At 46.0% G+C, this 26,291-nt stretch overlaps 2 protein-coding genes across 3 annotated transcripts in view; both read right to left on the bottom strand.

The window, feature by feature from the left end:
* LOC113903084 (ubiquinol-cytochrome-c reductase complex assembly factor 1) overlaps nt 1-5,261 on the bottom strand; it is a 97,092-nt gene extending 91,831 nt beyond the window's left edge. Inside the window, exon 1 of one of the 2 annotated variants that reach the window (XM_027558710.1) lies at nt 5,020-5,261. In XM_027558710.1, coding sequence (XP_027414511.1) covers nt 5,020-5,043 — 24 coding nt within the window. In that variant the 5' untranslated portion in view covers nt 5,044-5,261. The remainder of the gene's footprint in view (nt 1-5,019) is intronic. The other variant, XM_027558711.1, reaches the window with a different exon arrangement.
* A 10,164-nt stretch (nt 5,262-15,425) lies between these two features.
* GDF5 (growth differentiation factor 5) lies at nt 15,426-21,813 on the bottom strand. Its single transcript, XM_027558709.1, has 2 exons — nt 20,735-21,813; nt 15,426-18,476 (listed from the first exon to the last, which is right to left on the bottom strand). The coding sequence occupies exons 1-2, from the start codon at nt 21,357-21,359 to the stop codon at nt 17,602-17,604; spliced, it is 1,500 nt and encodes a 499-aa protein (XP_027414510.1). The 5' UTR covers nt 21,360-21,813; the 3' UTR covers nt 15,426-17,601.
* Between the last annotated feature and the right edge of the window lie 4,478 nt (nt 21,814-26,291).

The raw sequence follows: 26,291 nt of genomic DNA, 5'->3' as shown, positions 1-26,291 counted from the left end.
ATTGGACTAATAAAGGTAAATATTTGGATAAATTTAAAAATAGTATAAATATTTTGCCCATAATTTTCTTACTTTCATTTTTAATTCAAAAGACACTGCATAAAACAATAATCATAAATCTGTACTGAAGCACACACAATGTATAAAGATGTAATTTGAATGACAATACTGGCACAAAGGCAGAGGGAAGTAATGAAGCAATATCGAATTGTAATTTTTATATATTATTGAAATCACACTGGTATTTAATTTAAATTATTAGAAATTAAGATATTAATTGTAATTCCCAGAGCAAACACTAAGAAAATAACAAAAAATATAGTAAAACCTTACATCTTATATAAAAATTAACTTAAAATGGATCTAAGACCTAAACATAAGGTCTAAAACTATGAAACTCTTACAGTAAAACATAAGGGAAACATTTCATGACCTTAGATTGGGCAATGATTTCATAGATATATTACCAAAAGCAGAGGCAATAAAAAATAGTTAAGTTGGACTTCATTAAAATTAAAAGCTTCTGTGCATCAAAGAATACTACCAGTACACTGAAAAGGCAACCCATGGACTGGGAGAAAATATTTGCAAATCATATACCTGATAATGGACTGACTAAAAACATAGAGAATTCAGACAATTCAAAATCAAAAAAATAACCTGATTTAAAAAAACAGACACAGGGCTCTCCTAGTGGCTCAGTGGTAAAGAATCCACCTGCCAATGCAGGAGACACAGGTTTGATCCCTAATCTGGGAAGATACCACATGCCAAGGAGTAACTAAGCCCATGAGCCACAACCACTGAGCCTGTGCTCTGCTGCTGCTGCCGCTAAGTCACTTCAGTCATGTCCGACTCTGTGCAACCCCATAGACAGCAGCCCACCAGGCTCCTCCGCCCATGAGATTTTCCAGGCAAGAGTACTGGAGTGGGTTGCCACTGCCTTCTCCGCAGAGCCTGTGCTCTAGACCCTGGCAACTACCGAAGCCCCTGCACCCTAGAGCCCATACTCAGCAACAAGAAGCCACCACAATGAGAAGCCCAAGCACTGCAACTAGAGTAGTCTCTGCTTGCCACAACTAGAGAAAGACCGTGCAAAGCAGTGAAGACCCAGCCAAAAATAAATAAAATTTTAAAACATTAAGAAAAAAAAGAATCCGCCAGCCAATGCAGGAACACAGGTTTGATCTCTGATACAGAAGACCCCACATGCCTTGGAGCAACTAAGTCCATGTGCCACAAATATTAAGCCTGTGCTCTAGAACCTGGGAACCACAACTACTGAGCCCATGTGCCGCAACTACTGAAGCCTGTGCACCTAGAGCCCACGCTCCACAAGAGAAACCACTGCAATAAGCAGCCCATGCTCTGCAACAGAGTAGGCCTCCCAGCCACAGCTAGACAAAGTCCACGTGCAGCAATGAAGACCCTGAACAGCCAAAAATAACTAATTATTTTTTTAAATGGGCACAGAACTTGAATAGACGTTTCTCCAACGATATACATAAAGGCCAATAGGCATAAAAGAAATATGCTTAACAGCAGTAATCACTAGAGAAATACAAATCAAAACTGTAAGGAAGTATCATCTCATACCCACTATGATGGCCACTAGGATTAAAAAAAAAAAAAAAAGGAAAGTGAAAAAGCTGGCTTAAAACTCAACGTTCAAAAACTAAAATCATGACATCCAGTCCCATCACTCCATGGCAATAGATGGAGAAACAATGGAAACAGTGACTTTATTTTCTCAGGCTCCAAAATCACGGCAGATGGTGACTGCAGCCATGAAATTAAAAGACGCTTGCTTCTTGGAAGAAAAACTATGACAAACCTAGACAGCATATTAAAAAGCAGAGACATTACATTGCCAACAAAGGTCCATATAGTCAAAGTTACAGTTTTTCCAATAGTCATGTATGCGTGTGAGAGTTGGACCATAAAGAAGGCTGAGCGTCAAGGAATTGATGCTTTTGAACTGTAGTGTTGAATACTCTTGAGAGTCCCTTGGACTGCAAGGAGATCAAACCAGTCAATCCTAAAGCAATCAATCCTGAATATTCATTGTAAGGACTGATGCTGAAGCTCCAATACTTTAGCCACCTGATTCAAAGAACTGACTCATTGGAAAAGACCCTGATGCTGGGAAAGATTGAAGGCAGAAGGAGAAGGGGATGACAGAGGATAAGATGATTGGATGGCATCACTGACTTGATGGACATGAGTCTGAGCAAGCTCAGGGAGTAGATGATGGACAGGGAAGCCTGGCATGCCACAGTCCATGGGGTTGCAAAGAGTTGGACATGACTGAGCGACTGAACTGAAATTTTAAAAAAAAAAAACAGAAAATAACAATGTTAGCAAAGATGTGGAGAAATTTAAACCCTTGTGCTTTGCCAATATAAAATAGTGTAGTTTCAGCAATTTCTACTATTGTCAAAGAAAACTAAAAATTATTACCAATGTCCAGAACAGCTCATAAAACCGTAAGAAAGTCCCAGTGCACTATTTAAATGTTCATTTCCTCTGCTAGAGCTACTCAGCAATAGTAGTGTTTCAGTTTACTCCTCCTTCCCAAAGCCACTGGTGAAGAAGGGTAAAAACTGGTCAAAAAGACAGAAAGAGGAAAAAGTAAGGTGAGACTAATGAGAACGTTCCAGGAAAACTACCTTTCAGTGGTTCGATTTTTTTAATCTGCAAAATGAGATAATAGTGCCTACCTTTTCAAAGGGCTGTCATACGGATTTAGTTAAGTTCACATATATAAAGTATTTAAGAGTAATTACTGCATAGCAAACACCCTATAAATATTAGCTATCAATATTATTGCTCGAGAAATCACAACTTCTTGTTTCAACTACAACCTATATTTCAGTTGAGAATAAGGTCTATGTTTTCAATTTTTGGCCCACTGGAGAGTTCCCAGGATGTAGTTAACACTCAAAATAGTTGCTGAATAAAAGGGAAGAAAAGCATTTAAAATATCACTTGTATCAACTGATTTTCTGATCAACCCTATCAAATTTACCCTTCAGAAAACCTGATGCTCAGAGAAATTAGTTGACTTGCTCAGGGCCATACCCATAGTTGGTAATGGGGCCAACCTTTCAAACAAGGCCCTTCCAACTCCTGCTGCTGCTATGTCACTTCAGTCGTGTCCAACTCTGTGTGACCCCATAGACGGCAGCCCACCAGGCTCCCCCATCCCTGGGATTCTCCAGGCAAGAACACTGGAGTGGGTTGCCATTTCCTTCTCCAATGCATGAAAGTGAAAAGTGAAAGTGAAGTCACTCAGTCGTATCTGACTCTTTGCGACCCCATGGACCGCAGCCTACCAGGCTCCTCTGTCCATGGGATTTTCCAGGCAAGAGTACTGGAGTGGGGTGCCATCGCCTTCTCCGTTCCGACTCCTAGACAGGTGCATTTTCCTTTTATTTGTGAATTTCTCACCACGCCTAACCCAAATGCCTCTTCAGCATAAGGGATCAATAAATATCTGCTTCTTTCACGTTTCCTGTTACTCTCTAGTCCCAAGTTGCTTTGTCACATGCTGCACTTTAACACATGATAAGACTTCAAAGAATTACAGTATACAGTATAAAGTGAGAGAGACATTCCTTACCCAGTCTTGGTTTTTTACTTAAAAAGACGACTAGAAAGAGATAAATGGGGCGAGGGGAGATTCAACTAATAGAAGCAGTTAGAGAGGCGGTTTCCATGGATGCTACCAACTAAGAAGGAATGAACCTGCAACTGTGCACAAGCTCAGCAGCAGGCTCAGCTGGGGCAGCCACCAACTTCCAAGAGGAGTCAAGGTATTCATTTCACATCTACAGCCCAACAAAATTCTCATCTTCCCCGCCCCCGGCCCCAAATATCCATCTTAAAAACACTTCTGACATCCTAGTTGCCATTTCTTCAGCAGTCCTCAGATCCAAATCAATTTCTGCCCTGGCATCAACAATTACTTCAGTGAGTGACTTTCTGTTTGAAGGAGCTACTCTTCAAACAAACATTTACTACAGAACAACAGGGGACACTGTACTTTGCAAGGCTGACAAGAAACAAAAGTAAAATGTGGTCCATACAAGCCACATACAAAAAGATTAGAAACAAGTGTCCCTAATATCATAACTCAAGGGAAAGCCAGAGACAGGAATGCAAAAAAAGAGGAAAACAACAGAATGGGAAAGACTAGAGATCTGCTACAAAAAAAATAATGCCCTTGGCCCAGTTTTTTAAAGACTTGCTGACAGTATAAACTCTCCCATCCTTCCATAACTAGGAACCAAGCTCTGTATCCTCCTAATTTTTGTTCTATTTAATTCCTAGAAGTAAGAATCCACTAGAAAGACAGGACTGAACCACAAGAGGTGCAGCAGCTTCCCATATGGGTGTTATTTAGTCAAGCGTATAATAGTTCTTACTAACTTATTTCATTCCTTCCTTCAACATCCTACTCTTTGCGACTCCGTGGACTATAGCCCACCGTGCTCCTCTGTCCATGGGATTTTCCAGGCAAGAGTACTGGAGTGGGTTGCCATTTCCTTCTCCAGAGGATCTTCCTGACCCAGGGATCGAACCCAGGCCTCCAGCATTGTAAGCAAGACGCTTTACCGTCTGAGCCACCAGGGAAGTCCTGCGCCTAGGGACTCTGAAGCCCTAAAGTGACTTGCCCAAGGTCACCCTGTGCATTAGTGACAGAACAGGAATTAAAACGCGGATCTCTCTCTCCCTGAAGGGAAGGAGTTACAGGTGGTGACCGAGGAAAAGCAAGTTTCGTCAAATTTAGGTCTGAAGTCACTCTCCTCCCTTCTCCAAAGATGAGGAAGACACGGGAAAATCGAGGGTCGGGGGAGTGGGAAGCTGCCTCAGTTTCCCCGCAGAAAGGCGGCCGAGTAGCCCCGCTACCGCACACACTCCGCTCCTGCACTTCCGTCCAGTTGTTCCCGTCCCGCCCTCTCCAACTCCAACCCGGGAGTCCGGCGGGCGACCGCACATAATTACTCCTTCACTCACAAGGACTCGCACCAGCAACGCCATGTTTCTCGACAACCATTTCCGGGTGAAGGATGGGCTTCCGGAATCTCCGCTACCGCCACCCCTCCGCTAGGTTGTCTTTTCGCCTGTTGGTGCCCGGCAACCGCAGCGCAGGCGCACAGAGGCCACTGGGCGCACGAGCGCGCGCTTTCCCCGCTGTGCACGAGAAGGTAGGGCCCGGGCGCGCGGCTGGACAGTCGGAACGCGAACGCGCGCCTCCCACTCTGTCTAGTCTCGGTCAGGAGCGTCACAGAGGCCCGAGTCGTCTCCGCAACACCAGTCCTCTGTGACATCTGCCTCGGGCTTTTCGTAGCTTTCTCCTTAACCCGCCTGACTCCTCAGAACTTCTTGTCGGAGTTCCTCTTTCCCAGACTCTGTCCCCACTAGGATTACCACCTTTTCACCAGCGGTTGGAAATTACAGGATCTTTGGGGAAATCCTAACACTAAGACTCCCTGAAACGAGCCGGAGGAGAAGGAGGGACATAGGACACGGCTGAGTACTGAAATTCAGGGGAAGAGGGTGATCACATGCTGACTTGAAACCTGAGAAAGGAACGTTAGGAGTTTCTGGTTGGTTGGTTGCAATTGGGAGCATCTTTGAGTATTGATAGGAAATTATTATAAAGTTGAAGAAGATATAGAAGATGCAAGGATGCAAGACGTTTCCTCCGAAGGTGAGAGAGAATGGCTTTAGCCAGAAGACCTCTTACGTTCATTGTACTCCAGGAACATTAGAGGAGAAAAGGTGTGGGTGTTCTTAGGGTTATGGGGGGCAGAGGGGCAGAATGTTACTTTTCATTCAGTCAACATACAGACCCATTGACTGTAGGCGTATGACCAGTTCATTGTGTGCTGGACCTAAGACAGGTGTGGATACTGGCTTCCTGGAGCTCATAGATATGGTAGGAGGGCTGGGCACACAGAAGTAAGCCAATGAGAAAAACAAAATAGTTTAAAATTGCGTTAAGTGCTATGAAGGAAACAACAAGGAGCTTAACTAGAGAATAACATGGGAAACTACCCTTGATATGCTTTCTCCACTCAAGTGAGTGGTTTATGTGTTCGGAATTGAAAACAGTGGTATAGTGCTCCTACGGGCTTCCCTGGTGGCTCAGTGGTAAAGAATCCACCTGCCAGTGCGGGAGCCTCCAGTTCAATCCCTGGGTCAGAAACATTCCCTAGAAAAGGAAATTACAGCCCACTCCAGTATTCTTGCTTGGGAAATGCCATGGACAGAGAAGCCTGGCAGGCTGCAGTCCATGGGATCGCAGAGTCGGACAGGACTTGGTGACTAAACAACAACAAAGTGCTCCTACAGGGAAGTTAGGCAAGTGGCACCGCATATTATAAAGGATAACAGCGATATTCTTGTTAATCAGTTTAAAGATCTAAGTGTGATACAAAAACTATACAGGTTTGAAAAGTGAAAGTGTTAGTCACTCAGCTGTGTCCGACTCTTTGTAACCACACAGACTGTAGCTCACCAGGCTCCTTTGACTATGGAATTCTCCAGGCAAGAATACTGGAGTGGGTAGTCGTTCCTTCTCCAAGGGATCTTCGACACCCAGGGATCAAACCCAGATCTCCAACATAGCAGGCAGATTCTTTACTGTCTGAGCCACCAGGTTTAAGATCAAGTAAATAATTCACATAAGAGTTAATGAACTAAGATGTAGAAGACAAGAGAAAAGGCTGATATTTAATTTCCTTTCTTAAGGCTTCTATTTTCTCTTGGCAGAATTTTCTACTCAAAGGATGGAAGATGGTATGAGATTGTAGTTCAGAAGAAGAAAAGTTTAACAGAGACTGAAAGAAAAAGGGGCCACTGAAATATGGAGGATCTAGTTGAAGTTTTGGCACCCCACTCCAGTACTTTTGCCTAGAAAATCCCATGGATGGAGGAGCCTGGTAGGCTGTAGTCCATGGGGTTGCGAAGAGTCGGACATGACTGAGCAACTTCACTTTCACTTTTCACTTTCATGCATTGGAGAAGGAAATGGCAACGCACTCCAGTGTTCTTGCCTGGAGAATCCCAGGGACAGGGGGAGCCTGGTGGGCTGCCGTCTATGGGGTCACACAGAGTCGGACACGACTGAAGCGACTTAGCAGTAGCAGCAGTTGAAGTTTGTAACTCTGTTTTATAAATTTTAATTTATTAATTTTAAATTAAAAGTCAGATTTATACTTATACTCTCTTTTCTTAAAATTAGCATGTTACAGATAAAGCTACAGTCCCTTTTTACCACCACCTTGAATCCCAACTTTCCACCTTCTCTAAAATTGAATTCCCTTCCAGATTTTTTTTAATGCTTGTTTTCACGTACTTATACATGTTTCCTTAGAAAATATTAGGTTGGGGCAAACGTAATTGCGGTTTCTGACCGTGATTTTTAAATCATTATAACTAGACTCAAACACAGCTTTATTAATCAAAGTGGGAACCATTACAATCAATACATTTTTGCCAACAAGAAATAAGTTTATTTATTCCTGTAGAGTAAAAATCTGTGCCTTGGGATTCAATGAACTCTTAAAAAGCATTTTCTGCCTCCTGCTGGTTATGGAAGCATTTTCCCTGCAAAAAGTTGTTAAGATAGTTAAAAAAGTGGTAGTCAGTTGGTGAGAGGTCGGGTGAATACGGTGAATGAGGCAAAACTTTGTAGCACAATTGGTTCAACTTTTGAAGTGTTGGTTGTATGACGTGCAGTTGATGTTGTCATGGAAAAGAACTGGGCCCATTCTGTTGACCAATGCTGGCTGCAGGCACTGCAGTTTTTGGTACATCACATCGATTTGCTGAGCATGCTTCTCAAATGTAATGGTTTCGCTGGGATTCAGCAAGGTGTAGTGAATCAAACTAGGAGCAGACCACCAAACAGTGACCGTGACTTTTTTTGGGGGGGTGCAAGTTTGGCTTTGGAAAATGCTTTGGAGCTTCTTCTTGGTCCATCCACTGAGCTGGTCATCACCAATTGTCATATAAAATCCACTTTTCATCGATCATCACAATCCAATCAAGAAATGATTCTTTGTTGTTGCGTAAGAGTAATAGAAGACAACACTTCAAAACAAAGATTTTTTTGATTTGCAGTCAGCTCATGAAATACTCACTTACCAAGGGTGCTTTTTCACCTTTCCAATTTGCTTCAAATGCTGAACAATGATAGAATGTTTGACATTGAGTTCTTTGGCAATTTCTCATGTAGTTATAAGAGGATCGGCTTCAATGATGCTCTTAGCTGGTTGTTGTCAACTTCCGATGACTGGCCACTACACTCCTCATCTTCAAGTCTCTCGTCTCCTTTGCAAAACTTCTTGAAGCACCACTGCACTGTATGTTTGTTAGCAGTTCCTGGGCCAATGTGTTGTTGATGTTGAGAATTGTGCCTGCTGCTTTATGACAGATTTTGAACTCAAATAAGGAAATCCCAATGCAGGGGGCCCAGGTTCAATCCCTGGTCAGGGAACTTGATCCCTAATGCCACAACTAAAGATTTCTTGTGCCACAACAAAGACCCAGGGCAGCCAAATAAATAAATATGTGTTTTTTTAATCCTACATTACAAATATATATGTGCTGAGTATTTACCATGATCCAGGCTCAGATCTAGATTCTGAAGATACAAAAGAGAATAAAACAAAGTTCCTGCCCTCATGGAGATTATATTTCAGTGGAGAAGACAAGCAATAAGCAAATAAATATAATGTCAGGTATGGTAACTGCTAAGAAAGGTAAGAACAAAATATAATAGGGTGCTGTTTTAGATAGAATGATCCAGTAAGGCCATACTGAATTTGATCAAAAATATGAATGAAATGATAGAGTGACCCATGTAAAAGAACATGCTGGGCAGAGAGAACAGCAAGTACAAAAGTCCCAACATGAGAGAATGCTTGATGTTTCCAAGGAAGAAAAAGGAGCTTATTGGCTGGAGCCAAATGAATAATGAAGAGTATGATAAGAGATGAGGTTGACAAGATGGTCCTAGGAGCCAGATCCTGAGGAACCTTGTTGACCATGATAAAGACTTTAGATTCTATTTTTAGATTCTATTCTGTGTGTTATTATAGCTGCAGAAAAATCACTGGAAGGATACACAAGAAACTGGTAGTGGTAGTTATAGTGCCTGATTCTGAGGAAGAGGGTTAGGGGACTAGGATGTTAGGTCTGGAAGGGAGACATATTTTTTCCACCTATATCCTTTGTCTTGTTTGGACTTTGTACTGTATCTATATAATCCCCTTTAACATTGAAAGAAAAACATCCAAACCACTCTTAAAATCTTCTGCCAAAAAAAAAAATTTTTTACTTGTTGGTTTTATGGGAAATACAAAGAAGTGAAACTTGGTCCTTGCCCTTAGCATATTATGATTGTGAAAGTATAACACATACAACAGTTTTTAAAAGACAATGCCAAAGGATGACATTTTATTGCTATCTCACACCATGTGGAAATTAACTCAAAATGAATCATAGATCTAAATGTAAAAAATTAGCTATAAAGCATAAGAGTAAGTCTTTGTGACTTTGTTTTAGGCAAAACCTCCTTAAATACGTCAAAAGCACACAAAAGAAAAACTAGGTAAATTGGACTACATGAAAATTTAAACTATTCATTGCAAAAGATACCATCAAGAAAGTGAAAAGATACAAATTAGGAGAAAATGTTTGCAAATCACCTATCTGATAAAGGATTTGTATCCAGAATATACAAAGAGCTATACAACTCAGTAATAAAAAAAAAAAAACACCTAGTCAAAAATGAGTAAAAGATTTGAACAGACATTTCTGCAAGGAAGATACACAAATGGTCAATAAGCGAATGAAAAGATGATCAACGTCATTAGGGAAACACATACACAACATAATGAGATTCCACTTCACATCACACCAAGTGGCTATAATCAAGCAGATATGTAATACAGGTACTGGCAAGGATGTGAAAAACTGGATAACTCATGCATGGGATTGTGAAACTATACAGCTGCTTTGGAAAACAGTTCCTGCAAATTAGAAACATAAACTTAACAATTCTTGGGCATATATTTAAGAGAAATTAAAACAGACGGGTGATGCTAGTGGTAAAGAGCCCACATGCCAGTGCAGGAGACATAAGAGACTTGGGTTCAATCCCTGGGTCAGGAAGATCCCCTGGAGAGAGAAATGGCAACCCACTCCAGTATTCTTGACTGGAGAATCCCATGGACAGAGGAACCTGGTGTGCTACAATCCATTGGGTTGCAAAGAGTTAGACACAACTGAAGCGATTTAGGACAGACGGGATGGAAAACATATGTCCACATGATAACTTGCATATTTATGTTCATCACAAAATTATTCAAAGTAGCCAAAACAACCTAAATATCCTTCAACTGATGAAATGGATAAATAAAATGTGGTATATCCAGAAAATGGATTATTACTCAGCAACGACAAGGAGTTAACTACTGATATACTTCAATATGGATGACCCTTGAAAACATTATGCTAAGTGAAAGCAGTCAGTCACTAAAGGGTATTGTATAAGTATGATCCATTTCTGTGAAATGTCCAGCTGCCTAATGCCATGGCCAATTCCTGAACTTTACCACCAAAATTAGTTATGAAATTTTTGATTTATTCCATTCCAGAATGGAATTCTCACCACTATTTTTTTGGTCATGCCGTGTGGTTTGTGGGATCTTAGTTCCCTGACCAGATAATGAATCTATGCCCCCTGCAGTAGAAGTACAGACTTCTAACCATTGTACCACCTAGGAATTCTCTCATCATCCTATTCTTTAAGCATCCATTCATTCCTAGTACATTTGTCATTCTACCCCACTGAGACCTCCAGGCTTTTTATCTCTCCTCTTTACACAGTTGTCTGTCAACTTTCTCCCCTTTCCTCCTGTCTAGCTTACATCATACAGTCTTGTCAATCGAATTGCCTAATTGTCTTTTGTCAGTGTAACTCCCTTGCTCAAAAGTCTTTCTCCCCACCCCATCTAGAGAGACTTCCTGCCTCTAATTGTCCATTTGTTCCATGCTTGCATCTAGATTATTAAGTTCTACTGGAGAAAACCATGCAAAGAGCCTGTTGATACCACCAAATATGGATACCAACCTTTATTATGCTTAACTCTGCTCTCTTCTCCAAAACTAGTTTATTAATAACACTGTATTAGATTCCTAAGGCTGCCATAGCAAACAACACACACACCAAGTGGCTTAAAACAATGGAAATGTATTGTCTCCCAGTTCTGGAGCCTAGGAGTCCAAAATCAAGGTGTTGGCAGGACCACATTCTATCTGAAAGCTCTAGGGAATCTTACCTTGCCTCTTCCTAGCTGCTGGTCATTGCTATAAATCCTTGGTGGGTTTTTTTTGGGGGGGGGCAGGTGTTTGTTTTTATATTTTGGCTGCACTGCACCGCATGCCCGACAGTCTCCAACCAGGGATCCAATGAACCTAAGCCTCTGCAGTGAAAACACCAAATCCTAACCACCAGGCCATCAGGGAACTCTGGATCCTTGGTGTTTCTTGGTTTAGAGCTTGCAAAACTCTGATCTGTGCCTCTGTCATCACATGGCTTTCTTCTGTTCCTGTCTCTGTGACTCTCCTCATCTTGTAAACGCATGCATGCCTGCTCAGTTGTGTCCAACTCTTGTGACCCATATGGACTGTAGCCCTCCAGGCTCCATTGTCCATGGGATTTTCCAGGCAAGGATACTGGAGGGGGTTGTCATTTCCTCCTCCAGGGGATCTTCCCGACCCAGGGATAGAATCCACATCTCCTGCATTTCAGGAGGATTCTTTTATCACTGAGCCACCAGGGAAGCCCCACATCTTATAAGTACTCCAGTCGTATTGGATTAGAGCCCACCCTGATGATCTTAACTTGATTACATCTGTGACGATCCTTTTTCCAGATAAGGTTATATTCACGTATTAGGAGCAGGGAGGTTGGACTTTAACATATATTTAAAATTTTTTCAGTCTTGACGCATGACACATGGAATCTTAGTTCCCCAACCAGGGATCAGACCCGAGCTCCCTGCCTTGGGGGTGTGCAGTCTTAACCACTGGACCACTGGGAAGTCCCACTTAACATATTTTTTTGAGGGACACCATTTAACCCATACCAGGAACTTGTTTCACATTTCTTGACTCTGACCCCTTCCTATTGTCTGTAAACAATTGGCCTCACCTCCTGCTTCACAGAGGAAATAAAAATTAGAAGCCAACAGAAAGAAACTCAGCTTCCTACCACCCAGCTCACAAACCTGCGTATATCACATACATATGTCCTTTCTTCTACATATCATTTCATGGAAGAATTGCTCTTTTTCCAATGGCTATTTTAAAGCCAACCTCGTAAAATTTCTTCAAACTTGACATGTTCAAAACTGACCCCATTATCTTCCTCTCAAAATCTGTTCCTCCTTCCGTATTCTTTCTTTTCATTGTTGTTGAGTGGCACACCGTCCCTTCAGTTTCCCAAGCTAAAAACCACAGGATTCATCCTTGACTCTGCTTCTCCCTCACACTAACCATCCCAACACTCCCCAAGTCCTGCTAACAGAGCAGAACCACAGTTCCCTTGGGTTTTGTACAGTGCATGTCTATTAATGAAGCCCACACTTGTATTTGCACTTAGGCACCCACATTATATTCAGCTGATTCTACTGAATTCATGGCTACCTACCGCACTGTCTCTTTCCCGTCAGAAACTGTGAGATCACATTTCAGTTCTTGTACATGTACCGTTGGTTTCATGCATTGTGATGCATAACTTGACTTTTCCCTCTGTCTATTTCATTTCCTTTGATTCAGTATATTATCTTACCATTCTAGTATCCTTTGGGATCTTTATCTTTCATTCATGCATGGAACTTGAGGGCATGAGCATTGTAAGATAAGAGATTTCATGTAAAGTGCTAAGAACAGTACTTGGTACATAATAAACCCTCAATAAACGTTGTAGTTGTTATTATTATCCCAACACTGAGCACAGTTTTGGGTCACAGCAGACCCTCAATAAATATTTATTGGTTAATAAATGAATAGATGGATCAAAGATGTATGGAATGAATGAATAGCCCCTTTCCTGAATCCAAGGCCCATAAAATTTGATATTTTAAAAAATAATTTTATTTATTTTTGGCTGTCCTGGGTCTTCATTGCTGCACGGGCTTTTCTCTAGTTGCAGCAAGTGGAGGCTACTCTCTAGTTATGATGCCTCCGGGCTTCTCATTGTGGTGGCGTCTCTTATTTCAGAGTACAGACTTTAGAGAGCAAGGGCTTCAATAGTTGTAGCTCCCAGGCTCCAGAGTGCAGACTCAATAGTTGTGGTGTACAGGCTTAGTTGCTCCACAGCATGTGGGATCCTCCTGGACCAGGGATCAAACCAGTGTCTTCTGCATTGACAGGCAGATTCTTTACCACTGAGCCACTAGGGAAGCCCCCTAAATTTGATATTATTATCCTTCTTTTATGGTTAGAAAAACTGAGGCTCAGATAAGTTAAATAGCTTGCTCAAAGTCATCCAGCTGGAAAGTGGTAAAACCAGAACTGGAACCCAGATCAGCCTGACTCCTACTGTATATGACTACTCTGCTTCCTCACATCCATATTCCGATCAGAGGAACCAATTGTGAGGCTGAGTGAAGTCTCAGACTTCCCAAGGTCGTGTGTTCCAAGCCTTAGAAAAGCTGATTCTCCAGCTTGTTGTGGCCCTGTGGCACAGGGATGTGGAAAGAGCCAAGAAATGGCATCAGAGGGCTGGGGTTCTCATCTCTTTCCTCCCCTATGGGCTTTCCATTTTCCCTGTCCTAAGCTATATGCTTAGCTATTTCTCCCTAGGAACTAACAGCAAGCTATGTCCCTAAGGAGATACGTTTAAGACCAGGAAGCCAAATCCCAGGAAGATAATCCGATTAATTTCCAAGACCAGGGTCAGTGGAACTGGATGTCCAGAAAAGTAGCAAGAATGATGCAAAGTATACAGAGACCTGCAGTTACTTCTCTGGTTTGTCAGTTTCTCCTCTGTAAAAATGGAGGTGGCTAAGATCAAGTGTAGTACGGGGGCTTCCCAGGTGGCACAATGGTAAAGAATCTGCCTGCCAATGCAGGCGACACAAGAGATGCAGGTTTGATCCTTGGGTCAGGAAGATCCTCTGGAGTAGAAAATGGCAACCTGTTCCAGTGTTCTTGCCTGAAAAATCCCATGGACAGAGGAGCCTGGCAGGCTACAGTCTATGGGGTTGCGAAGAGCCAGACACGAATGAACAACTGAGCATAAGGAGTAATATTCTTTGCCCTGCCTGCTTCACAAGACTGTCTGAGGCACGCTTATGATAACAGCTGATATTTGTGGCATCCCACCTCGGTGCCAGCTGTGTTGAGTGTCTTTTGTATCCTAACAGCCCTATGAAACAGGTATATTGTTTTACCCTTCCCCTCTCTTTTCTTTTTCACCAAAGAGGAAATCAAGGTTGGTGGAATTAGGCTACTTGCCCAAGGCCTGTAACTTGAAGTGACAAAATCTTGAAATTTGAAACTGGGCTGCCCTTTGAGCCCATCAGTGCTGCCACAGCATGACTCAGAGTATTTGTGAACTCTAAAGAATGATATAATTCTTGTACCCCTTGGCTCGAGAATATCCTATACAAGTATGCAGCCTGTTATGACTGGGACTCGAGGTGGGTGCCTGGTGGCCATAAACGTCCAAGGAGGCAGTTCAATAAATCAGATTAGGATGGAAGGGCTGTTCCCACCCACAGTTATCTCTGATTGGCTCCTCATAACATTCAGTCCCATCATTACATGGCGAATAGATGGGGAAACAATGGAAACAGTGACAGACTTTATTTTCTCAGGCTCCAAAATCACGGCAGATGGTGACTGCAGCCATGAAATTAAAAGACACTTGCTTCTTGAAAGAAAAACTATGACACACCTAGACAGCATTTTAAAAAGCAGAGACATTACTTTGCCAACAAAGGCCCATATAGTCAAAATTACGGTTTTTCCAATAGTCATGTATGGATGTGAGAGCTGGACCATAAAGAAGGCTGAGTGTCGAAGAATTGATGCTTTTGAACTCTGGTGTTGACTCTTGAGAGTCCCTTGGGCTGCAAGGAGATCAAACCAGTCAATCCTAAAGGAATCAATCCTGAATATTCATTGGAAGGACTGATGCTGAAGCTGAAGCTCCAATACTTTGGCCACCTGATGCGAAGACCTGACTTACTGGAAAAGACCCTGATGCTGGGAAAAATTGAAGGCAGGAAGAGAAGGGGGCAACAGAGGATGAGATGGTTGGATGGCATCATCGACTCAATGGACATGAATTTGCACAAGCTCTGAGAGATGATAAAGGACAGGGAAACCTGGTGTGCTGCTGTCCACGGGGTCGCAGAGTCAGACACGACTGAATGACTGAACAGCAGTCTAGTTGGGAAATGTACACAGACTGATTGGTTCTTTTGTGGAAGAGAATTATAGGACAGGTGGAGGTGGGAGAGGAAGCTCCCAGGGTATCAAGCCAGGGCCACAACAGTCAAATCAATGCCCAGGCCTTCAGCAGGAAGAGTACCATGGCTGAGATGCCATGAGCCTCTCTGATAGGGGTAAGGCAGGAAGACCTCTGATCTTTTAGACTTTCCAAGAAACTAGGGATGTACTGTCTTGGAAATCAGGGCCCTGCCTCTCTGCCCTTGAGTGTCCAGCCACCTTGCTTCTACACTGCTCTCTCTGTGTCCCCAGCCCACCGCGTGGCCTCCCTGGCACCTCCTTTCCAGGCTCACTCTCCTCTCACATACACCAGAACTCTGTCTGCCGTGGCAGCTCCTTTGTTTACTTCCAGAGCTTGCAGGCCTGCCCCCCAGCCAAACACAACGAAACCCAGCCAGGGAGGGCTAGGCTCCAGGCTCAGGCTGGCCTCTCAGGGACAGGGAATGGCCTCCAAGCCAGGGAGGCAGCTCGAAGGTACACTACCCACCCCCTCATCCCCCGCCCTGGGCTCTTGCTTCAGGATCTGTCAACCCAAGTTTCAGGCCTTGAGGGAAGGGACACAGGATCTGCCCAGAGCTGGGCAAGCATCCTTACTGTTGAAACAGCTTTGGCTAGGAGCCCTGGGAATCAAAGCCCCAGCTGGAGAGGGGTGGGGAAAATTTTGAGGCCCCCTGGGTGGGAAGCAGAAGCCTGGGTTCTCCTCTTCTGGTCCTCCCCCTCCTCAGCCAGGCAGAACCTGGTCCCAAGCCCTGAGAATGAGGACTCAGATGCCCACATTTCCCTACCAGAGGGCCCTGCTCCCCTCCCAAGAGTTCATGCCTTGCTCCTCCCCAAAGGTTCTAGTGGAGGAGAGAAGTGGGTCTTGACTCTGGGCCAGGCCCCAGAAGGAAACACTGTCAGGCTGTGTCTGGCATTGGTCTGTCTAAGGTCGGTAAGGTCAATGGGGAGCTTACTTGTCTAATGGATAATTATGTATCTATATCCTGTATAGTGGAAAGGGGAGGGGTTCCAGTTGTTTCTAGAGCTGGGGTAAAGGGGTGGAAGGGGTGCCAAGCTGGAGGGTAGCAGGGCCGCAGGCAAGATCACGTGAGGAATAGTGATCAGTGACAAAGGAGATGCCCCAATAGGTGAAGAGGAGGTCGAGGGCCCCTTTAACTGGTGACCAGTGGATTCTGAGTATGAGCTGGAGGGTGAGTATGAAATGGGGATGATTTTAGTGGAAATTAAATCCTCAAGTTCCCTCCCACTTAGGGATTCATTTTGGAGACAACAAACTTGACTAAGGAATGTCGAAAAGGAAACCCGGCAGAAACCGACCTCTGTTGCCAGGCCCCAGAGGAGTAGACAGAGCTCTCGGCGAACATCGGGAATAGGGTGAGAGGTGAAACCCTGGCCCAGCTTAGCCTGTGCTCTGTGTCCCATTCTGCTTCAGGCAGCCCACGTCCCCTCTCTGGGTCAGTCTTCTTTGAAGGGTCGCTGGGTCCCCAAGGGTAGACAAGAAATCTGCCACAGTTTTAGGCACAGTTTTGCTTTTTATCTCATCAATGTACATTTAAGTCTAACAGTCTAATAGCCTCCCACTCCTCACCCTGCCCAAGCCCGCTCCCCTTCTTTCCCACCCCTGCCTAATTAGCATCCATCTGCCTCCAGGGGCAGAAAGTCACCAGGTACAAGGGGGAGATGGCACCTGTGGGTCTCCCAAGGAGAGGCCTCCCTAGAGAGTGCCAAGGTCAAGAAGGCCCAGGAAAGGAGAGGTCATGGGCTGAGTCTCATTGGAAAACAAGGTCCCCTGGGTCTCAGTCCCATTCCAAGTCTGTCTCCCTGGGCCTGTGTCTGCCAATCAGAGAAGCAGAAGGCAAAAATCCCCAGGCAGGGGGACTTGTGGATAGAAAGGGATCTTTAGCAACTGAGCAAGGCTGTTGGCATCCCCTTTCACGGGGGCTGCGTAGATGCTCCTGGCTGTAGCTTCTGGATCCCCCTGTGATTCCAGGAGTGCAGGGAGGGGCTCTGGTGACCAGCATCCTGGGGACGTGCCGCCCGGGAAGACAGAGGCCAGTGTTGCTACCTGCAGCCACAAGACTCCACGACCATGTCCTCATACTGCTTATAGACCACGTTGTTGGCCGAGTCGATGAACAGGATACTGATGGGACTCAGCCTCGTGGGCACACAGCAGGTGGGCGGTGTGGACTCGGGGTCCATGGAGTTCATCAGGGTCTGGATGACCGCGTGGTTCGTGGGCTCCAGGTGGGAGCGCAAGGGGAACTCACACAGCCCCTCGCAGTGGAAAGCCTCGTACTCCAGGGGCGCGATAATCCAGTCATCCCAGCCCATGTCCTTGAAGTTGACATGCAGCGCCTTCCGACTGCAGCGGGCCTTGGGGTTCTTGCTAGGCCGCTTGCCCTGGCGCGTGGCCAGGGGGGCCCGCCGCTTTCGCCGCTGGCTGAACAGGTACTCATACACGGTCTTATCATCCTGGCCGGAGCGGGCCTTGATCTCATTGAAGAACAGGTCCCGTTTCTTGGTGCGGCCAAACACCAGGAACAGGGCTTTCTCGTGGACCTGCCGGGCGGCGCGGTCAAAGCCCAGGCCACGGAGGTCCATGGCCCGGCCCCGTTCCCAGGCCTCCAGCTCCAAGCACAGCTGGGCTGAGTTCTTAAAGTTTCGGAAGAGCTTCCAGATGTCGAACACCTCCCAGCCAGAGCCGTCCAGGCCTGGCACGGAACGCACATCCAGCAAGGCTGCCGGCTGCCGGCCGCTGGGGCAACTGGACAGCTTCAGCTGGGCAGCCCGCCCGCTACCGGGGGCCACTGGCTTGGCCGCATCCAAGGGCTTCTTCCGCAAGATCCGCAGCTCGGCCCCTAGTAGCCCATCCTTCTCCAGGGCACTAATGTCAAACACGTACCTCTGCTTCCTGACCGCGGGACCTCGGTCATCTAGAGAGAACACCCAGAAGTCATTGCCCACAGCCTCACCAAGGGAGCCAGTCACCACACAGCCTAGGGGAGGGCCACGGCTCTTCTCCCCCAAGAGAGCTCTCTTTAACCTCTTCCCCACTTCAACAGAGGCCAAGACCCAAATCATGGAGAGCCTTTTCCAAAATAAGGAAGCTTCCCACACAGTCAACCAAATAGGGCTGTTCACCTATAGATGTGACTGTGGAGGATTTGAGTGATTCTGGGTGTCTGTGTCAATGACACGCATAGCAGAGGTCCGTCAGCCTTAGAACTGCCTCCTGCCTGTCTCTCTCCCATTTGCTATCCAATATGATATCTCTTTGGTAAGAGAGGCAGGGTGATCATTATAATGACCTGCTCTGTTTTTCCAGAGGAGGCACCTGAGGCTCAGAGAAGTTAGGTAACTTGCTCAAGGTCACCCAGCTGGCAAAAAGCACGGTTGGAACTCCAGCCTAGAACTTGTTATGCCTGATCCTGGGCTGCTTCTACTATACTATGCCTTAAAGAAGATCTTAGTGCTCTTGTTTCACAGATGAAGCACAGAGAGGGAGAGTGACTTGCCTAAGGTCACACAGCGAGTTAATGACCAAACTGATCTATGATCCAATGTTCCTGGCTAGTCTAATGATTTGTGGTGTGTGCTTCTTACTCTGCTTGGTGGGTGAGTGTGTGTGTGAATGACAGTTTGTGTGTGTATATGTATGACTGGGTCCACATGTGAGTATGGAAAGCAACGCCTATTTGAGTGACAGGTTACATGCATGTATGATTGCGCTTGTGTGACTGTTTGAAGGGTATGTATGTATTGGGTTGGCCAAAAAGTTCTTTCGATTTCTTCTATTAAATGGTACAGAAAACACAAAAAAAACTTTTTGGCCAACCCAATATATGTGTCTGTATATATGTAAGAAAGTTCTGTGTGTATATGTCAAGTGTGCATGTGCACATTGTGTATGTGTGTGTGTATGCGATTCACCATGTATTTACAAACATAAGGCTCTGCGTGTATACAAGAAGCTCAGTGGTATGTCTGAATCAGCACGCCGTCCTTCCTAAATACCAATTTGCCATTGGGAAGCATTCATAATATTGCTCTAGAAGGTGACTAATTAGGCCTTTAAACTCCCCATCTCTCCCCCTCCAAGCTCCCTTAGAGCTGGGGGGCACAAGGACTTACTTTATGATTCCCCGAGGGGTCACAGCTTTCTCTGGCTGGGCAGGCAGCCAGACCACCTCCCCCACCTCAGCAGACCCGCTGCCTCTGTGCCTCCCCCGCCCTCTGTCACTCCCCCACCCGCCAGCTCTAATGAGGAGCCTCTTCCCCTCTCTGACCCCTCCCCCACCCTGCCAGCCAAAGTCCCAAGACTCCCAGAACCAGAGCATACGAGCCTCCAGCAACCCTAGCCATCAGGTCAACCTCCTTCTTCACTCTTATGGATAAACTCAGGCCCTGAGAGGGGAAAGGACTTGCTGAAATCACATGGCAAGTTGAGGGGACAAGCCAAGACAGTGATGCTAGGAGGGCAGATTGTCTCCTGGGTTCATGATAAAAATGATCTGTGTCTAGGACAGGACATAAGGTTTTCATATTGGAAGGGCTCTCAGAAGTCACCACATCCAACCTCCATAGAGTTGTACTGATGGGAAAACTGAGACCCCAGAGGGAGAGGGGGCTTTCCCAAGGTCACACTGTGAGTTAGACCCTAGGTCTGTTGTCCACCCCACCCCATATATCTGAAGATCATTCCATGACTCCAAGATGCCTCATTTCCTGCCTTCACCTATCTTACCTTCTCTGCCCCCTTGCCTGAAGGGAAAGTGGCAGAACCATGGGCATCTGAGATTCATTTCTCTCTCTGCCATCCAAGAAAACCTACAACCCCATGCAGCCTAGAAAGTCTGACCAACTCAATAAGAACAGAGTGTGGCCTGGTCATTATGAGTTTAAGAGTCTGGTCCTCAATTCTGCCACCAACCAGAAGAGCTTGTCTCCTTTCCAGGCTTCAGGAACCCCCTCCACATCTTGCAGGAATTGCACTTGGGGATCCCCAGGTGCCCTCTGGCTCTGACATGCCAGCAGCCTGGGACCTGGTGTGAGTGAGGTTAATCCCAGATACCACCCCGGGCCAGAAGCACACACCATCTCCCCCCAGTGCAGTGTCTGGGCTCTAAAGCCCCCTCCATGCATGCAGATGCCCCTCCCTCTGAGCCGTGCCCCAGCCACCCCGCCCCCTCACCTTGCCCTTTGTCAATAAAGCTGGTGATGGTGTTGGCCAGGCCAGCCTCCAACTTCACGCTGCTGTTGCCTCCCTTTCTGTCAGCATCGGACAGCGTCCTGTACAGCGAGAGCATGTACTCGTGGGGCGTGATGGGGGGCGGGCGGAACGGCTCCTTGGGCTCACGCGGGGACCCAGGCTCCCTGGCCTTCTTCAGCAGGAAGGGACTGGGGACAGAGCCTGCCTTTGAGGGTGCCTTCCCCCCAGGAAGCTGTCCTTTTGGGGTCACCGTCCGCGTGGCCCCCTGCCTTGTCTGGGGAGGGTGTCCTGGCTTGGGTTCAGGGCCACCCGATCTGGGGGGCAGCTTTTTGGGTTCATCCTTCTTGGGCTGTGTCAGGCCTCCTGTCTGCCCGGTGCCCCCCTTGGCCCTGGCATTGGTGGCCCCCCCACCGTAGCTGTGACCCCCTGGCCTGAAGATGTTCTGGGCCAGAGGGGGTCTCTCCTTGGCTTCTGCTTTGGCCAGTCCTGGCCTGGCCCCCTGGGGTCTCTGGCCCAAGTCAGGGGCACCCAACACAGTGCAGATGAATTCCAGGTCCAGCCAAGCCAGGTGCCAAAGCAAGAGAGTGAGGAGTTTGGGGAGTCTCATCCTCTGGCCAGCCGCTGAATGATGCCCAAGAGAACAGCGGCAGTAGCGAAGGTGCCTCTGGTTTGGCAGGAAAAACCATGAAAGGAGCGGACCCTCAAAAGCAGCGGCAGCAGCAGTAGCAGCAGAAGGAAGGGCTTTCTCCTCAGTCTGAGACTCTTGAAGTCTGCCGGGTGTGTGTTTGTATCCAGTCCCATAGTGGAAATGCTCTCCTATCCAGACGTGCACCGTCTCCAGTCAGCAGCTGAAAATAACTCGTTCTTGAAAGGAGAAAGCCGACCGCCCCCTTTCTCCTGCACAACTGACTGAGGGCCTGAAGGAGGCTTGTATAAGGCTCAGGGATTTTTCCAAGAAGGAAGAATGGCGTAATGCTGCTAACTTTTGAATCCTTTCCAGTGAAAATACTTACACACACTCGCGCGCGCGCAGACACACACACATACACACACACACACACACAAGCCTGCAGGTGCTCAGAAAAATCTTTTACAAACCTGAACTCAGGAATTGGAAACGGAATTCCAACCCAAACCAATTTAATTACTCTCTGATGTCATGCTGTCTAAACTCATTTAAGTGCGATATATTTATGTGAAAAAAATCACTGCTGCCCTCTGAGGCCATGGCTCACGGGGGCTCTTGGCACAGAGCCCCGTGGGGGGATTCTAGAGTGGAGCGGGGTGGGTGGGGGAGACTTTCAGTCCCATGCAGCAGACTCTGGGGTCTTCACCTCCACATCACGGCCCACCCCACCTTCCCAAGGAGAGATGCTAAGGAATGGATTCAAAGATCTTAAACCCCAGAGGCATGAGAGTGTGGTTTTCAGTTAAGTCCTTGGGGTGTTTTTAAAGCAACCTTCGCATCTAGTCTGGGACCTGTTCTGTTGTTGGTGTGTGGGGGGTGGGGGAGGGCAGCACAGATGGCAGAATTCACCCACAGTTTCTTTTATTTTAATAAACTTGTGGTGACCCAGAGCCAGAAAAATATCGGTACCCACCACACCCCTCCCCCAAATGCCATTGACTGAGCTCAGATGGTTTCTCCAGGATTTGGGGGGCGCCCCCGAGCCCACTCTTTGGACGGAGACACATCCAGAGTGTCTATACCTCACCGCCACCCCAGCAAAGACAGGCTCAGTTTTGTTGTGAGAGACTGGCTGAGTCCCAGAGGTGGCAGCCCCAGCCTGGGGCAGCAGCGGCCCCTGCAGGAGGCAGAAAAAATGATTTCCCACACAGTGCTTTTCTGGTATTAGTAGCTCTGGAAGAAGTCTGAACTCCAGCTGGCTCAGCGGGGGAAACTGTTCCCTTTACCTAGAACATGCTCCTTTTACTCCCACGACAGGAGGAAGCTCCTCTTATCCTGAGAGCTTCAGCTGAAAATTCACCTCCTCCAGGAAGCCTTCCCAGATCCCCAAACAGAACCAATTACCCCTTTTTTGAACATTTCACTGCAACAGACTGTGAGAGAAATAGAAGTGGTAGAAGCAGTCATCAGGTAGGCTTCCTTCTTTCTTTAATTTTAATTTTTAGCCCTGCCTTGTGGCATGTGGGATCTCTGTTCCCCCACCAGAAATCAAACCCGTGCCCCCAGCAGTGGCAGCACAGAGTCTTAACCATTGGACTCCCAGAGAAGTCCCTTTATTTTATTTATTTTTTAGGCTTCCTTCTTAACCCTAGATTCTCTGAGCCTGCCTGATAGAGATCTGTTTGTACCCTGAGGTCACCAGATTGGTTTCCTAGCACACCTGGCACAGAGTAGAAGCTCAGTAAGCATTCAATGAAGGAAGGAAGATGAAACTCACGGCCGGGGTGTCCAGGTGCCCAGCCAACGTTTTCATGGTGATATGTCCAGATCCTCACTGATCCTCAGAGCACAGCTGCATAATTTGGCCTCTTGAAGCTTCATCTGGTGCTCCTAGGTCAGAAACGCCAGGAGATCTCCACCTCCCCATCTCCAAGAATCAACGCACCGCCAGATACTCCTTTGCAGGAGCTTTAAGGAAGAGCTGAGGTGGTCAAGTAAGTGGCAACCCGCTCCAGTATTCTTGACTGGGAAATCCCATGGACAGAGGAGACTGGTGGGCTACAGTCCATGGGGCTGCAAAGAGTCAGACAAGACTGAGCATGCACACGTAAGCTCTAAGTTAAATACTGTAGAAAATGATTGAGTATTTCTTAAAATCTTACAAAATAAGAATTAAGGGTAATGATTCCATTCAGATAAAATTGAATGATAAAAATTTTTTTTAAAAAGGCAAAGCTGAGGGCTTCCCAGGTGGTTCAGATGGTAAAGAATCTGCCTGCCATGCAGGAGACCCAGGTTCGGTCCCTGGGTCAGGAAGATCCCTTGGAGAAGGAAATGGCAACCCACTCCAGTACTCTTACCTGAAGAATTCCATGCACAGAGCTTGGCGGGCTACAGTCCAGGAGATTGGAAAGAGTTGGACACAGCTAAGGAACTAACACTTTCACCTGAAGAAGAGCTGAATCCCTTCCTATCCCTCCAGTTGCCCAGGTTCACAACACTTGGCTTCCCTTTTGACTTGTCCCACTTAAGCCATCATCTCTGGCATTCCTTTCTCCTTTCCACCCCCACAGCCTTGCAGTCTCAGTCCTCTTCACAACCCGTCCTTAGAGAATTCCCTTAGAACTGGCTTCCAGACTGCTCTGTCCCACCTCCCTCCCCCAAAACTGCCCATCGAAAAGCGCCAACTTGTCTGCCCTCTCCTCCATGAAGCCTTCCCTCTTCCACCAGAAAATACACACTTCTGAATTGCCATCACACATTTTGTGTCTCCACTTTGGCACACAAAATCATCCAGTTCTGCCTCTAAACCACTCCCATCTCAGACACAGGTCATTTCTTCTACTCGGTGTCCTTTTCTCATATTTAAAAAATCATAGCCTAATTCCTTAGGGCAGTAATAGTTTATTTACATACCTGCCTACCCCATTAGATTATGACTAGATGACACCATATTTATCTTTCAATTTTTCCCAGGCCTGGGTACAGGGCCCAGCACATAGCGGGTTCTCAACATGTCATATGGATGGATGGATTTCTAACCAGCCCTTATATACCAAAGTCACAATTTTCTACTTTCAGGTATAGTTACTTTTAGACATATTGTGCTTTCCCTGCCAGACTCCTGAGTTCCCTATAGGGAAAGATTCTGTCTTGACACTTATTAGGTACTTTGTAAGCTTGAGTGAGTGAATAAATGAAGGGATGAATAAAACAAACCATCAAGCTGTTCCTGGGACTTCCTTGGCAGTCCAGTGGTTAAAATTCCATGTTTCCCATGTAAGGGGTGCAGGTTTGATCCCTGGTCAGGGAAACCCACATACCATGCAGTGCAGCAAAAAAAAAAAAAAAAAGGAAAAAAAAAAAGATGTCTCTAAATATGGCTTGATAAGGACTCAGGGCTCGAGATAAACAGGCCTGATTTTGAATTCTGCTTCTGCTTTATGGTCTAGTGCATTATGTGATCTCTGCTGCTGCTGCTAAGTCGCTTAGTCATGTCCGACTCTGTGCGACCCCAGAGATGGCAGCCCACCAGGCTCTGCCGTCCCTGGGATTCTCCACACAAGAACACTGAAGTGGGTTGCCATTTCCTTCTCCAATGCATGAAAGTGAAAAGTGAAAGGGAAGTCGCTCAGTCGTGTCCGACTCTTAGTGACCCCATGGACTGCAGCCCGCCAGATTTCTCCATCCATGGAATTTTCCAGGCAAGGGTACTGGAGTGGGGTGCCTATGTGATCTCTGGAAGCCCCTAAACCTCTCTGAAACTCTGATCAGGGATCATGACAGTGCCTACCTCACAGGGTGTTTGTGGGGATTCAATTACATAAATTATAAAAAGTGATTAGCCTGGTACCTGGCAAATCATAATAGCTGCTATTTGTTGAGCCATGTACTAAAGTAAACTAGACTCTGGCCTTTGTATCCCACTGTATTTTTATCTTATTTATCTTCATAATAACCTGTGATGAAGGCACTCTCAGTACCCTGATTTTGCAGATGAGGAAATTGAAGTTTGGAAACATTAAATTACCTTTAATGTCTAATTGCCAACATCTGCTGGATCATCGAAAATGTAAGAGAGTTCCAGAAAAACATCTATTTCTGCTTTCTTGACTATGCCAAAGCCTTTGACTGTGTGGATCACAATAAACTGTGGAAAATTCTGAAAGAGATGGGAATACCAGACCACTTGACCTGCCTCTTGAGAAACCTATATGCAGGTCAGGAAGCAACAGTTAGAACTGGACATGGAACATCAGACTGGTTCCAAATAGGAAAAGGAGTACGTCGAGGCTGTATATTGTCACCCTGCTTATTTAACTTATATGCAGAGTACATCATGAGAAACCCTGGGCTGGAAGAAGCACAAGCTGGAATCAAGATTGCCGGGAGAAATATCAATAACCTCAGATATGCAGATGACACCACCCTTATGGCAGAAAGTGAAGAAGAATTAAAGAGCCTCTTGATGAAAGTGAAAGAGGAGAGTGAAAAAGTTGGCTTAAAGCTCAACATTCAGAAAACTAAGATCATGGCATCCGGTCCCATCACTTCATGGCAAATAGATGGGGAAACAGTGGAAACAGTGTCAGACTTTATTCTTCTGGGCTCCAAAATCACTGCAGAATGTGATTGCAGCCACGAAATTAAAAGACGCTTACTCCTTGGAAGGAAAGTTATGACCAACCTAAATAGCATATTGAAAAGCAGAGACATTACTTTGCCCACAAAGGTCCATCTAGTCAAGGCTATGGTTTTTCCAGTGGTCATGTATGGATGTGAGAGTTGGACTATAAAGAAAGCTGAGCGCCGAAGAATTGATGCTTTTGAACTGTGGTGTTGGAGAAGACTCTTGAGAGTCCCTTGGACAGCAAGGAGATCCAACCAGTCCATCCTAAAGGAGATCAGTCC

Source organism: Bos indicus x Bos taurus, chromosome 13 (genome assembly GCF_003369695.1).
Source record: "Bos indicus x Bos taurus breed Angus x Brahman F1 hybrid chromosome 13, Bos_hybrid_MaternalHap_v2.0, whole genome shotgun sequence".
Classification (NCBI taxonomy): domain Eukaryota; kingdom Metazoa; phylum Chordata; class Mammalia; order Artiodactyla; family Bovidae; genus Bos; species Bos indicus x Bos taurus.
The sequence above is the reverse complement of the archived record's forward strand: the minus strand, read 5'-3'. Positions and strand labels throughout refer to the sequence as shown.